This window comes from Plectropomus leopardus, chromosome 24 (genome assembly GCF_026936395.1).
Source record: "Plectropomus leopardus strain MGB_pleo_1.0 chromosome 24, ASM2693639v1, whole genome shotgun sequence".
NCBI lineage: Eukaryota > Metazoa > Chordata > Actinopteri > Perciformes > Serranidae > Plectropomus > Plectropomus leopardus.
This window is the reverse complement of record NC_142199.1, coordinates 537148-553067: the sequence shown is the minus strand read 5'-3', so window position 1 is coordinate 553067 and position 15920 is coordinate 537148. Positions and strand designations below refer to the sequence as shown.

Sequence of the window (15920 nt, the reverse complement as noted above, 5' to 3'; positions counted from 1 at the left end):
TCATCATCATCATCACTGACGCTGCCCTCATCATCATCATCACTGACGCTGCCTTCATCATCATCATCACTGACGCTGCCTTCATCATCATCATCATCACTGACGCTGCCCTCATCATCATCATCACTGATGCGCGTGTGTGTGTGTGTGACTGTGTGAGTGTGTGTGTGTGTGTGACTGTGTGTGTGTGTGTGTGTGTGTGTGTGTGTGTGACTGTGTGTGTCTGTGTGTGTGTGTGTGTGTGTGTGTGTGTGTGTGTGTGTGTGTGTGTGTGTGTGTGTGTGTGTGTGTGTGTGTGTGTGTGTGTGTGTGTGTGTGTGTGTGTGTCTGTGTGTGTGTGTGTGTCTGTGTGTGTGTGTCTGTGTGTGTGTGTCTGTCTGTGTGTGTCTGTGAGTGTGTGTGTGTCTGTGTGTGTGTGTGTGTGTGACTGTGTGTGTGTGTGTGTGTGTGTGTGTGTGTGTCTGTGTGTGTGTCTGTCTGTGTGTGTGTGTGTGTGTGTGTGTGTGTGTCTGTCTGTCTGTCTGTCTGTGTGTGTGTGTGTGTGTGTGACTGTGTGTGTGTGTGTGTGTGTGTGTGTGTGTGTGTGTGACTGTGTGTGTGTGTGTGTGTGTGTGTGTGTGTGTGTGTGTGTGTGTGTGTGTGTGTGTGTGTGTGTGTGTGTGTGTGTGTGTGTGTGTGTGTGTGTGTGTGTGACTGTGTCTGTGTGTGTGTGTGTCTGTGTGTGTCTGTGTGTGTGTGTGTGTGTGTGTGTGTGTGTGTGTAGGGTAATCTTGGGGTTTAAGCGTAGCCCCCCTGCTGAGGACCAATCAGCTTCCAGCTCATTAATGGGATCAGACTGGAGGAGAAGGGGTTAAAGGCTGAAGTCGATTTTACACATTTAAGGACAAACAGCAGATCAGCTGTGTGAGCGGACGTGTTTGACCATAATCAACCTTTATTTAGCACGATTTATTCTAACCCTTTGAACCCTGGTCTGGCCTCAGTTTGGGCCTGGTCTGGCCTTAATCTGGACCTGGTCTGGTCCTGGTTTGACTGTGGTTATGGTCCCGGTCTAGTGCCAGTCTAGCCCCGGTCTGGTCCTGGTCTGACCCTGGTCTTGCCCTGGTCTGACTGTGGTCTGGTCCTGGTCTGGTCCTGGTCTGACTGTGGTTCTGGTCCCGGTCTGGTGCCAGTCTGGTCCTGGTCTGACTGTGGTCTGGTCCTGGTCTGTGCCCGGTCCGGTCCCGCTCCATAGACGGTGGTGAGTTCGTGTTTTGCCTCAGTTACCGTAGAGTAGCTAATCTGAGCGACAGGAGGTTCAGATTAGACAGATTTAGGGACTCCGTGAAGCTTCCATCCCGCTTCCCAAAAATAATCAGAGTCCTGAAGAACGGGAAACTGATCCTGGTTCTCTGCTGGAAGAAGAGTCCTTCACAAAACCACGTCTGTCTCTGGAAACATGTCAGCGTGTAAAAATACTGCAGAAACAGGGACAGTATTGCCTGGTAATACTGCAGTCAGCTGCAGAGTTGGATTCTTTTAGAAGTTTTCTTTCGTCTCCCGTTAATCCCATTATCCAATAAAGGATGCCCGCCATTGTTGACGGTGGCGCAGCGGGGGGTCACCGTCCGCAGGAGGACCGGTCCAATTATAGAGTTTCTAATTTAATCACCCGTCTGCTGAGAGAAAAAAACCAGAGTCACACAAGTATCAAATATAAACTCCTCGTGTCATCATTAACCATCATCAGGTTTTTAGTGATGTTGTTTTTATTAATAATATTTTACATCCTGGACGCGTTCTGTCATTTGTGTTTTTACGTTTTTTTTCCACTGAGATCAGCCTCAGTTGGAACCAGAACCAGAGTTTAAACTGGTTTAGTGAAAACGAGCGGGGGAAAGCAGCGGCTCCGATGCGCTCCACGATCACCTCTGACCTTTTAATGCAGAGTGTGACCTCGCAGGGTGTTCAGGTAATCCTCAGATCAGTCTGCGCTAACGACCACCTGGCTGACCAGCCACCTGACGCCTCTGAACCCAGCTACATTCTGGCCCTGATCCCAGTTAGATTCTGGCTGGATTCTGGTCTGAATTCTGGCTGGATTCTGGTCTGAATTCTGGCTGGATTCTGGTCTGAATTCTGGCTGGATTCTGGCCTTATGCCGGCCTGATTCTGGCTGAATTCCAGTTAGATTCCAGTTGGATTCTGGCCGGACTCTGGTCAGGATCCAGTTGGGTGTCTGAAATGTTCCGACTCAGTATGATTTGGCTTCCAGCTGGATTCCAGTTCGATCTTATATCCAACGAAAGCTGCTGGGCCAGAGCTGAGAGGAATGCAGTTGGCAGTACTCCTGGTACTCAGTGGCAGTATTCCTGTCTTTGAGCTTCCCAGAAACACTTTACTGTCTTCGGGATGTAAACTGGAATGACTGGAAGATAACGGACTGTTGGTGCTGAACTTTTGTTGAAGTGTGACCCCCGCCGTTGTCCATAATCACTCCGCTTGGTTTCCTTTAAGCAAGACTGACCTGTAGCACCGCGCGGCTCTGACAGTCATCCACTCCAGCAGCTTAACAAATCGGATTAAAGAGAAAAAATCTCCCATCTGCTCACCTGAGAGAGCAGCGAGCAGCGCCCCGACGCCACGCCGGCTCCGCCACACTTCACCGCTCACCGGACCTGCCGCATGGACGGGCGCGAGACGCAGCGGCTGACGAGCTGAGGACGCCGAGACCCAGACGCAGCGGCTGATGAGCTGAGGACGCCGAAACCCAGACGCAGAGTCCGGACGGACGACCAGATTCACCGAGAGATGGCAGGAAGGAGCGCTGGACGGAGCGCCGCGAGGAGCGGGAGGCTGCTGCTGTGGACCGCCGGAGCTCTGCTGCTGGCAGGGTTCTACTGCACAGGTACAAATACTACTGCTGCACAGGTACAAATACTACTGCTGCACAGGTACAAATACTACTACTGCACAGGTACAAATACTACTACTGCTCAGGTACAAATACTACTACTGCACAGGTACAAATACTACTACTGCTCAGGTACAAATACTACTACTGCACAGGTACAAATACTACTACTGCTCAGGTACAAATACTACTACTGCACAGGTACAAATACTACTACTGCACAGGTACAAATACTACTGCTGCACAGGTACAAATACTACTGCTGCACAGGTACAAATACTACTGCTGCACAGGTACAAATACTACTGCTGCTCAGGTACAAATACTACTGCTGCACAGGTACAAATACTACTACTGCACAGGTACAAATACTACTACTGCACAGGTACAAATACTACTACTGCTCAGGTACAAATACTACTACTGCACAGGTACAAATACTACTACTGCACAGGTACAAATACTACAACTGCACAGGTACAATTACTACCACTGCTCAGGTACAAATACTACTACGGTACAAATACTACTGCACAGGTACAATTACTACTACTGCACAGGTACAAATACTATTACTGCACAGGTACAAATACTACTACTACTGCTGCACAGGTACAAATACTGCCACACAGGTACAAATACTGCTACACAGGTACAAATACTGCCACTAACCGGGAAAGTGTCAATGAAAAGAGAAAAAAACAGGAAAAATGTTACCAATATTCAGGTCATTTAAATACATTCTTGTACTTTTCACTAATTTCTTGCAAATTTCGGGGCCATTTGTCTTCATTGTCTTCGTCCAATGTTTTTATTTTTTAAGAAATCAAGACAATTTGCTCAAGGTTCAAAGGGTTAAAGTATCAGCAGTGAAAGTATTTGTCCTGTGTGTATTTACTCTTTTTAAGATAAAAAAAAAATTACAACAGCTGTGAGATAAATGTTGGAAATCCACCTTAAAACTGAAAATTTAATTTAATTTAAAGCAGAAAACAGCAGAAAATATAAATTGTAGAGTAAATCTTTTGTGTTTTCCCTGCAGATGCGACGCGGGAGTGGACGTTAGAAATGGAAGATCCTGCTGGACTCGTGGACTCGCAGGATCCCGCTGGACTCGTGGACTCAGATCAGCTTCTTTACCGACGACACGCCGCTCTCACTCGCAGAAAAAGGAATATTTTGTTCCCCAGCGGAGTCAAGTTCTGCACCCAGGAGACCTTCGACCAGGCCGTCGCCAACCACCTCACCTTCTTCCACCTCAGAGGTACGGGGGCGGGGCCTGGGCTGGGGGGCGGGGCCTGGGCAGGTCCGGTCAGAGGTGTTTGAAGCTCTGATCCGGGCGAGTTAATCCCGAGTCTGCCGTCATTAAAGGCGGGCGATCCCTCAGAGGTCAGAGGTCACTCAGAGCAGCTGCGCGGAGAAAACTCGTCTTAACGCCGAGTCTCAAGGCCCCAAATTTAGAGAAAAATAAGTTGATTTCATCAGTTTCACCGCAACAAAAAGCTTTAATTCACTTTTTAACAACTTTTGTAAAACAAAAAACTAAAAAAAAAAAAAAACTACCCAAAAATTACCTTAAAAAAAGTCCTCGAAAAAGTGCTTAAGTTGTCAAAATATTTTAAAAAATCCTGAAACATAATTTTAAGAACATAGTTATTGAATTAAAAATGTAGTCCTTTGTCTCCATTTGTCTCTACTTTGCTCAATGAAGTAATTCCCCTAATTTTTTTTCAGCTGATTTTCAGGTCATTTTCACATCATTTTCAGGACATGTTGAGGTTGTTTTCAGGTCATTTTGAGTTTTTTTTTCAGGACATGTTGAGGTTGTTTTCAGGTCATTTTGAGTTTTTTTTTTCAGGACATGTTGAGGTTGTTTTCAGGTCATTTTGAGTTTTTTTTTCAGGACATGTTGAGGTTGTTTTCAGGTCATTTTGAGGTTTTTTTTCAGGACATGTTGAGGTTGTTTTCAGGTCATTTTGAGGTTTTTTTTCAGGACATGTTGAGGTTGTTTTCAGGTCATTTTGAGGGTTTTTTTCAGGACATGTTGAGGTTGTTTTCAGGTCATTTTGAGTTTTTTTTTCAGGACATGTTGAGGTTGTTTTCAGGTCATTTTGAGTTTTTTTTTCAGGACATGTTGAGGTTGTTTTCAGGTCATTTTGAGGTTTTTTTTCAGGACATGTTGAGGTTGTTTTCAGGACATGTTGAGGTTGTTTTCCGGACATGTTGAGGTTGTTTTCAGGACATGTTGAGGTTGTTTTCAGGACATGTTGAGGTCATTTTCAGGACATGTTGTTTTCCGGACATGTTGAGGTTGTTTTCAGGACATGTTGAGTTGGTTTTTTTTCCGGACATTTTGAGGTTGTTTTCTGGACATGTTGAGGTTGTTTTCAGGACATGTTGTTTTCCGGACATGTTGAGGTTGTTTTCCGGACATGTTGAGGTTGTTTTCAGGACATGTTGAGTTGGTTTTTTTTCCGGACATTTTGAGGTTGTTTTCTGGACATGTTGAGGTTGTTTTCAGGACATGTTGAGTTGTTTTTTTTCAGGACATGTTGAGGTTGTTTTCCGGACATGTTGACGTTGTTTGTTAGGACATTTTGAGGTTGTTTTCCGGACATGTTGAGGTTGTTTTCAGGACATGTTGAGGTTGTTTTCCAGACATGTTGAGGTTGTTTTTTTTTCAGGACATGTTGAGGTTGTTTTCCGGACATGTTGAGTTGTTTTTTTTCAGAACATGTTGAGGTTGTTTTCTGGACATGTTGAGGTTGTTTTCAGGACATGTTGAGTTGTTTTTTTTCAGGACATGTTGAGGTTGTTTTCCGGACATGTTGACGTTGTTTGTTAGGACATTTTGAGGTTGTTTTCCGGACATGTTGAGGTTGTTTTCAGGACATGTTGAGGTTGTTTTCCGGACATGTTGAGTTGTTTTTTTTCAGGACATGTTGAGGTTGTTTTCTGGACATGTTGAGGTTGTTTTCCGGACATGTTGACGTTGTTTTTTTTCAGGACATGTTGAGGTTGTTTTCCGGACATGTTGAGGTTGTTTTCCGGACATGTTGAGTTGTTTTTTTTCAGGACATGTTGAGGTTGTTTTCAGGTCATTTTGAGGTTTTTTTTCAGGACATGTTGAGGTTGTTTTCAGGACATGTTGAGGTTGTTTTCCGGACATGTTGAGGTTGTTTTCAGGACATGTTGAGGTTGTTTTCAGGACATGTTGAGGTTGTTTTCAGGACATGTTGTTTTCCGGACATGTTGAGGTTGTTTTCAGGACATGTTGAGTTGGTTTTTTTTCCGGACATTTTGAGGTTGTTTTCTGGACATGTTGAGGTTGTTTTCAGGACATGTTGTTTTCCGGACATGTTGAGGTTGTTTTCCGGACATGTTGAGGTTGTTTTCAGGACATGTTGAGTTGGTTTTTTTTCCGGACATTTTGAGGTTGTTTTCTGGACATGTTGAGGTTGTTTTCAGGACATGTTGAGTTGTTTTTTTTCAGGACATGTTGAGGTTGTTTTCCGGACATGTTGACGTTGTTTGTTAGGACATTTTGAGGTTGTTTTCCGGACATGTTGAGGTTGTTTTCAGGACATGTTGAGGTTGTTTTCCAGACATGTTGAGGTTGTTTTTTTTTCAGGACATGTTGAGGTTGTTTTCCGGACATGTTGAGTTGTTTTTTTTCAGAACATGTTGAGGTTGTTTTCTGGACATGTTGAGGTTGTTTTCAGGACATGTTGAGTTGTTTTTTTTCAGGACATGTTGAGGTTGTTTTCCGGACATGTTGACGTTGTTTGTTAGGACATTTTGAGGTTGTTTTCCGGACATGTTGAGGTTGTTTTCAGGACATGTTGAGGTTGTTTTCCGGACATGTTGAGTTGTTTTTTTTCAGGACATGTTGAGGTTGTTTTCTGGACATGTTGAGGTTGTTTTCCGGACATGTTGACGTTGTTTTTTTTCAGGACATGTTGAGGTTGTTTTCCGGACATGTTGAGGTTGTTTTCCGGACATGTTGAGTTGTTTTTTTTCAGGACATGTTGAGGTTGTTTTCCGGACATGTTGAGGTTGTTTTCAGGACATGTTGAGGTTGTTTTCCGGACATGTTGAGTTGTTTTTTTTCAGGACATGTTGAGGTTGTTTTCCGGACATGTTGAGGTTGTTTTGGGCCTTGGATGAGCGTTGGTGTTGGACTGACTCAGTCTCATGTGGATCTGAGGTCAGACACTTCTGAGCTGAGACACAAACAGGCGTGGACGTTCACGTGTTGATCTCAGGAGTCTTTTAACAAAAACCCAAACTCCTCATACCTCCTTGCTGCGTGTCTCCGGAGCTTTCTGTCAGATCTGACGGTCTCTGACGGTCGTCGTGGAAACGGTTTGGCTTGTGTTGTGTGAGGCTTCAGGTCATGTGGACCGAGACAACCTTCAGTCAGAATCAGCTGATGTTTGTTGACGTTTGTTCGGCGCTGCTTCTGCTGAGTCAGCAGGTGAATTTAGCCGTTTTTATCTTCACTGTTTGGTGTGTGAAAAACATCGTGCGTCAGAATATAAAAAAACAGGAGCAGCACACACACAAGCACGAGACGCTGACACACTTCAGCCCCGCCGACCAAACCGAACCCAAACTTTGGATATCCCCAAAAAATGAACACGGCGCTGTCCGAAACGATGGATTTACATTTTGTAAAAATAAATTTTAATAAATAAAAATTACTTTCCTGTTATTTGTGGAAATATTCACGTAATCGTCTTGCTATGTTATAAAACATGTTTGTCTCAGTGTGCCAGGAGACGTTTTTGTGTCTCAGTGCGTCAGGAGACGTTTTTGTGTCTCAGTGTGTCAGGAGACGGTGTGGGAGGCCTTTAAGATCTTCTGGGACCGGCTGCCGGAGCGGGACGAGTACCAGGACTGGGTCGCTCGCTGCATGAACGGCTCCGTCGGCGTCATGGACATCGGACGCTCCTTCAGCCAATCAGAGGAGCACATCAGCCTCATCAAGAGTGTGAGTATTTTAACCAAAAATTTGTTTAATACAAATAAAATTTAACGAAAAATAACATTTAAAATTCTAAAATAATAGTCATAATAATATAAAAAAATAATCAAATAATGTACTACGATAAGCAATCAAAATATTAACTAGTAAAATGTATAAAATACTTTTTTATACATGGTATAAGACAAACACTTGTTTGTGTATTTGCAGATCAGTTTTATATTAATATATAAATGTTTTTGTATGTTTACGAATCTTTGTTCTGTATTTGTAGTGTAAAAGTATGGAAGCCCACTTGTGCCTGCAAAATGAAAAACCAGAAAGATAGAAATGACAAAATCAAAAAACAGCATACTAAACAAATCGTCACACTAATAAATAAAAAGTAAAATGTAATAATGGCAAATGAACTTTATTATCTTTCATGACAAAATTGACAAATTTATGGAGATAGATTAGTGTCAGTAATATTTTCATTTTTATTTAGAGATTTGCATTTTTTTTAAACATGCTGAGTCTCTTTTTAATTTATTGAATGACTCTTTATATTTGCAAATCCGATTTATATTTTTAAAGAAGCTTTTTTTAAATTTACGAATCGTTTGTTGTATTTGTGGAAGTTTTTTCATATTTGCAGATTACACACTAACACACACATTGTCAATATGTTCAATAAAAAAGACAGATTTATCTTTATACTATACGTTTTGTTTTTCACTTAATAAAAAACTAAATAACATCGAGGCGTTAGATGAAATGAATAAGCATTTTTCCTCTCAAAAACTTCATGTATAAAATTTACCAAAATATCAACAGAGATGGGCGTTTCACTAAAGATCCAAATCTGTTTCACTTCTCTTTGAATAAATATAATATATATGTCGATATCCGGTAAGCTCGTGATAAATCTTCAAGTAAAACTTCAAACTGACCTCAGCTCGCCTGTTCGTGTCATTTTTAATGTCGCTGCGGAGCAACAGAGTGTTTGTGCTTTTCTTTTTATAATTTACAAACTTTGATCCTTTTCTTTGCTGACGATGTGACTCTTTATTTCAGAGGGTTGCCATGGCAGCGGAGATGAACAGGTCAGTTTATGTGTTTATTTAAACGTCTCATAGTCATGTGTTGTTGTGCCTCTTTTCACGAAGCTGTTACAAAAAGTTATTAATTTAACATTTGACATCGACTTTTAGTGACGAGTCGACACAAATTCTCCGTCTTATCAAGCTAAGTGTCTTTGACTCCTTACCGTCTTATTTTCTTGACAAACGTTAAAAACAATCTGATGTTGCTTTGCGAGAGTTCGAAGTTTCTTTAATGAAGTTATTGATTCCAGAGCTACAACTTTTAACGACTCAAAATATTACTAATATTAATATTACTACTGCTGAAAAATGTGATGTCAGTTAGTATGAATGAGACTTCTGACACCTGTGCTGTTTCATCACCTGCTGCAGTGTGCCCGTCACCTCAGGACCGCCGCCCTGCAGGTAGGCCTGCAAACACCACTGACCACCTGAACACTGACCACTGACCACTGACCAATGACCAGTGACCACTGACCAGTGACCAATGACCACTGACCACTGACCAGTGACCAATGACCAATGACCACTGACCAATGACCACTGACCACTGACCACTGACCAATGACCAGTGACCACTGACCAATGACCAGTGACCACCTTAACACTGACCACTGACCAATGACCAGTGACCACTGACCAGTGACCACTGACCAATGACCAATGACCACTGACCACTGACCAATGACCACTGACCACTGACCAATGACCACTGACCACTGACCACTGACCAATGACCACTGACCACTGACCAATGACCAGTGACCACTGACCAGTGACCAGTGACCAATGACCACTGACCACTGACCAATGACCAATGGCCACTGACCACTGACCAATGACCACTGATCACTGACCAATGACCAATGACCACTGACCAATGACCACTGACCACTGACCACTGAACACTGACCACTGACCACTGAACACTGACCACTGACCACTGACCACTGACCACTGACCACTGACCAATGACCACTGACCACTGACGACTGACTAGTGACCACTGACCACTGAACAATGACCACTGACTAGTGACCACTGACCACTGACCAATGACCACTGACCAATGACCAGTGACCACTGACCAGTGACCACTGACCAATGACCACTGACCACTGACCACTGACCACTGACCAATGACCACTGAACACTGAACACTGACCACTGACCACTGAACACTGACCACTGACCACTGACCACTGACCACTGACCACTGACCACTGACCAATGACCACTGACCACTGACCAATGACCACTGACCACTGACGACTGACTAGTGACCACTGACCAATGACCACTGAACAATGACCACTGACTAGTGACCACTGACCACTGACCAATGACCACTGAACACTGACCACTGACCACTGACCAGTGACCACTGACCACTGAACACTGACCACTGACCACTGACCACTGACCACTGAACACTGAACACTGACCACTGACTAGTGACCAGCCTTAAACACAGAAACCGCTCAAACTGACAGCACGACCGAAATAAACTTCACCCATTCGTCATATATGTCATTGTATACCAACACGTGTCATTAGATACAAAAAGATCATATATACATATATAATCAGATATATGTGAGTATATAGGTAAATTACACATAAATATGTCATTTACATAAAACTATAAATGACAAAAAAGTGTATATGTAAACTACACATATGTATATATGTGTAATACACATATATATATATCAAATACAAACTAGTTGCATGTATTTTTTATAAAGAAATATGTCTATATTAAAACTAAACTTGTGGTTAATGTCATTTACATATATACCTATATTATATATAAAAATATAGAAAAAATAAGAACATGGAAATTAAACGTGTATATATATGTATATAAATATATGTATGTATGTATGTGTGTGTGTGTGTGTGTATATATAAAACGTCATATGTTTTACATGTATAAGGCAATTGAAAATAGTTACATATCTAGATTATAAATATGTATTTGTTATGGTTATATATCTCTATCTCTATATATCTCTCTCTATATATATGTATGTATGTATGTATGTATGTATGTATGTATGTATGTATATATCACATTAACCCCAAAATCAGGACAGTGTGTGTGTGTGTGTGTGTGTGTGTGTGTGTGTGTGTGTGTGTGCGCAGAATATTTAAACTGCCGTATTTTCCAGAGACGTTTGTCCTCTAATGTCTTCCTGTCTGTGTTTGTGTCCTGCAGCTCTGAGTCAACCACCGTCCAGAGCGCAGCGTCCGTGACTGCAGCAGGTAAACCCTCACCTGACGCTCACTCTCTGAATCCGCTCAGTGTCACTTTGAGATTTAAGAGATTTACAAACCGTCCATTCACCCCCGCGCCGCCTCACATACCTCTCAGTAAACATTTATCAGAGAGAGCGCATCGTTTAGTCAGCAGGAATGTGTTTGTATTTTCGATATTTTAATGAGAGGGTTCAGATGTGGACGGCTGGTCCTCGGAGGGACAGCGGCTGGTTCACGCTGTCTTACCGCTGATGCACTGATAGTCTTTAATGACCCCTCGACGGGTGGCGGACCACGCCTTGAACAACAATGTTTGTACGACCCGAAATGTCCGTACAGGTTTAAGAGTCTGCTGCTGGCTTACTGCCACCTCTCCTCCTCAGGAGGAGGAGCAGGAGGAGGAGGAGCTGATTCCCGTCACACGCTGGCCTCAGAATAGATCAGTAAGCTTATTTGCAGGCAGCAGTCTGGTCAATGAGCAGCGAGGTGCAGACGTGACGGAGTCACTGCAGGACACCCATCAGGGTCACTGACAGCAGCTGCACAGCAAGTCCTCACAGACCGATCAGCTTTCAGAGAGTTACAGAGAAAAATGCTCAGGCTCCAGCTGCAGAGGAAGTCCTCGCCAAAGCAGCTTCTACTTTCAGAGTTACAGCTTCATCTGCCTCTGATCCGCAAAGAGAAAGTCTCAAGAGGTGTAACTCCAACAAAAGTGCACCCTGAAGATGACACGTTTGCGATAAAGTTGCTCTAAATACTGCAAGTTTTTTGGACTTTTACCTCTTCAGGTCTTTTAGGAATCTCAACCAAGTGCATCAAATGTGAGGTCTTCCCTCTCAGTTCACAACCAAAACAAAAGCAGAATACAACCAAAATCAGGAAACCCAGCTGTCCGTTTCCCTGCTACCATTTAGAAAAAGGAAGACAAAAAAAAAAGAAAATCCCGCAAAAGGCATCACATGACCATGGTATTGCAATAATGTAGTTAGCGTCACAGCCCTATCCGGTACGGTGCCAGTGGATTGGAAGATCAGGGTGATAGTTGTTGATTTCAAAATAAGGGGACTGGAGGGTGTGCTCCAATTATCGGGGTATCACCCTGCTCAGAGTCCCCGGGAAAGTTAACTCCAGGATGCTGGAAAGGAGGCTCCAACCGATCGTCAAACTTCAGATTCATGAGGAACAATGGGCGCAGCACCTGCAGTTATAAGGGCACTGCGCCGGACTGTGGTGGTTCAGAGGGAGTTGGGCCAGAAAGCAAAGCTCTTGATTTTCTGGTCCATCTATGTCCCAAACTTCACCTCTGGTCATAAGCTCCAAAAAAATTAGATCAGGGAAGACCCAGAATATACCGGAGGGGTCATATACCTCACCTAGTCTCCCAGGAGGAGCTGGACAGAGTTACTGGTGAGAAGGACATCTGGAGCACTTTGCTCAGCCTGCTGCCCCCGCAACCGGCCTCAGATAAGAGGATGAAAATGGATAGATGGGAAAAGTAGGACATTCACACCCTCAAGGAAAAGAGCAGGAAGTACCACTGATGAGCCAGTTCAGACTGTAGACTCATTGCTGGGTTTTTATAAACTTGTAGGATTTTTTTGTAAATCATGGAACATTGGGCAGAATGGATTTTGATGTTCAGTCCACTTAGGAAGACTTTAAGAACCACTTATGACCTTGATACCACAAAACTAGTGCTGGGCATTGTAACTCTCTAAAAAGGTCTGAATATTAACAGCTCTATTAAGTAGTCTTCAGTTTATTGGTATAATTCTGCATCATGCAGATCCTTGATTTTACTTTCCATCGTCCTAATTATGTCTTTATATCTTTGTTGTCATTTTGCAGAGGAAGACGTCGTCAAATCAGAGATAATCTTGACAGACCAAGATGATCTTCCACCGGGCTCAGTGGTTACTGCTCGGACACCTACAGCCGGAGAGTTGGTTCAAGAAGCTACAACCGGGATTCCTGTGGATTTGACCTCTGAGGCTGAAGTTGCTGCAGAACCAGAGGACGCTGAGGAGACCGGAGACGGCATCGCTTCAGAAAGTCCTCCTTTGATTATTAGTGAGTCTGAAGAAGTACATGTTGAGGACTTTGCAGAGGATATGCAGGTTACGGACTCTGTTACCCACGAGCCCTTTGATACGATTGTTGAGGAAGTAGTGCCAGATGAAACTTTCACAGATGCAACCGAAGCCGAAGAGGAGATCATCCCTGAGGTGCCTGAGTCTGAGGGGATTAAAGAAGTCACCCCAAAAGGTGAGGAGCCACCCTCAAAAGCCATGGCTGAAGAGGTGCTCACAGCAGCGACTGTTGTGGTTCTTACAAAACCCACGACGATACCTGCAACAGAAACTGCCACACTAGAAGAATTAGGACAGGAAGTATCCCCTGAACCTGCAGCTGAGGCTCCACCAGAAGTCGTGACCGAAGACACACCAACTTTCAAGGTCCCAGAAGTTGAAGGAGTTCCAGACGGTTCTTTGGATATCTCCCAAGATGTTTCAGTGACTGATGAGGAACAAACTGCGGAGTCACCAATCTATGAAGCAGTGCCTGATGCACCTGTATTGGTTGAGGCAGCAGTTCTTGAAGAACCTGAAGGTGACATATTCACACCGCCTGTAGAGCATCATCCAGAGGCTGCTGTCGAAGACGAAACCGACATTAGCACAGATGCAACTCCAACTGTATTTCTGATAACAGAGTCAGAAGAAGAAGCTGAAATATTTATAAATGTGACTCCAGAACAAGAAACCGTCTTAGATATGGACATAGAGGTTCCTTCCCAGGCCTCGATTCTGATAACGGAAGAGATAGAAGTAGAAGTTAGTGAAGATGATGTAGAGGACAAAGCAGTGCTGATGGACGAGGTTACATCAGAGCCTGACGTCTTACAAGAGGACACGGATGAGGAGACCTCCTATGTTCCAGAGGAGGAACCACCAGAGACTACAGTGGGCGAGATGGAGGCAACAGAGGAAGACACACCCGAAGAGGAAGAAACAGAAGAAGAAGTAGACGAAGATGCTTTGGTTGTTGTAGATGATGAGACGACTGAGGCTGCAGCTGAAGTCGACTCTACTGAGTTGAAAACAACAACAACAGAGATAACTGAGACGGATGAAGCAGCAGAAGAAGAACCAGCAGCTGAGACAGAAGACGTCACTGTGGCAGAAGGGGAAACGGTCGAAACGGCAGAGGAAAAACTACCTGAGCAAACAGAGGAGCATGCTGAAGAGGATACAGTCACCACAGAAGAAGAATCAGCTGAAGCTACAATAGAAACAGAAATCACAGAAGAACAGCTGGTTGATGAGACCACAAAAGAAGAAGGAACAACTGACACTACAGAGGAACCAGCTGAAGGTGCAGAAACATCCGAGGCACCTGTAGAACCTGCAGAGAACCAAGAAGCAGATGAAACTGCACAAGAACCTATAGAGCCTACAGAAGGTGCTGCTGAAGAGACAGAAGAAGCGGCACAGGAAGCAGAACTCACAGAAGAAACTTCAGAGGAGTCACCAGAACCCTCAAGGGTACCAGAACAAGAAGTAGAACCTGTGGAAGAAACTGCAGCAGAAACAGAACTCACAGAGGAACCAACACAACAAGAAGAACTTGTTGAAGAAATTCCAGAAGCAACAGAACCAACCAGAGAACCAGCACAAGAAGAAGACCACATAGAAGAAGTCGCAGAAGAAAGGGAACCTCCAGATGAAGCTGACCAAGACGGAGAGCCTGAAGTAGAAACTGATGCAGATTATGTTGCATCTGTTGATGAAGCACAAGAAACAGCTGCAGTGGAACCATCTGAGGAAAGAGAAGAAGCAACTTCTGAGGAGATAGCGAAGGAAGATGTTGTTTCTGAACCAGAAGCAGAAGAATCTAAGCCAGAAGTTGCTGAGGAAGTTGCCCCAGAGACTGTTGATGAAACTTTTGATGAGGAGATCACTCCAATTATTGTTGTTGTTCCAGAGGATACAGAGGGTTTGTCGCCCGGGACGGCAGTGGAGGAAACACCTGAACCAGAGGTAACAGTGGAACTTCCAGAAGGACCTGAGATGGAAGTACCACCAGAAACCACCAGCGACAGTATCATGCAGGTGGTTGATCCTACAAGTGAAGTTCAGGAATTCGAATCTTTCCTGGAGAAAGACATTGTCCCAGAGGCTTCGACTGAAACAACTCCAGGGACTACCATCGGAATCACCGAAGAAGAGGACCATAAGTTACCCGCAATCCTGGAGGGTGCACCTGAACAAGAAGACAATGCTCAGGTTGTGCCGGAGGATGCTGAGGGTCTCCCTCCAGATGTAGCAACAGAAGATGCAGATGTAATCATGACGGAGGCTCCAGTAGACGTCACATCAGAGTCCGCCACTGAAATCATCCCCAAATCTGTTGCTGAAGTCACTGCTGGGGACGCCACTGAGGAGGCCACCCCAGGTGCCTCTCTGGAGGTCACTACCAAGTACGTGGTGGAGTATAACAACGGCAACTTCCCCGACCTAACAGAGGGCCCTTTTGACTCGGAGGACAACTTGTTTGGAAACAACGGCTTTGGGTTGGAGGACGAGAACTCGGTAAGTTAATATTGATCAGTTGTGGAGTGACTGGGCCCAGCTGTTCAGAAGATCGGGTTGGGTCAAATATGTAGTCCAGTTTAGAGCTCTGGTTGTCCAGA

At 44.1% G+C, this 15920-nt stretch overlaps 1 protein-coding gene across 3 annotated transcripts in view; it reads left to right on the top strand.

Annotated features, from left to right (window-relative positions):
- Window positions 1-768: 768 nt before the first annotated feature.
- LOC121966368 (uncharacterized) overlaps window positions 769-15920 on the top strand; it is a 43619-nt gene continuing 28467 nt past the window's right edge. For 2 of the 3 annotated variants that reach the window (XR_015775886.1, XR_015775885.1), the window contains exons 1-7: window positions 769-2887; window positions 3936-4157; window positions 7720-7886; window positions 8937-8965; window positions 9338-9370; window positions 11187-11233; window positions 13076-15819. Coding sequence is in view for 1 of the 3 variants with exons in the window: in XM_088074551.1 (XP_087930677.1) it covers window positions 2791-2887; window positions 3936-4157; window positions 7720-7886; window positions 8937-8965; window positions 9338-9370; window positions 11187-11233; window positions 13076-15819 (3339 nt within the window). In the remaining 2 variants the exon portion in view is untranslated. The remainder of the gene's footprint in view (window positions 2888-3935; window positions 4158-7719; window positions 7887-8936; window positions 8966-9337; window positions 9371-11186; window positions 11234-13075; window positions 15820-15920) is intronic. The other variant, XM_088074551.1, reaches the window with a different exon arrangement.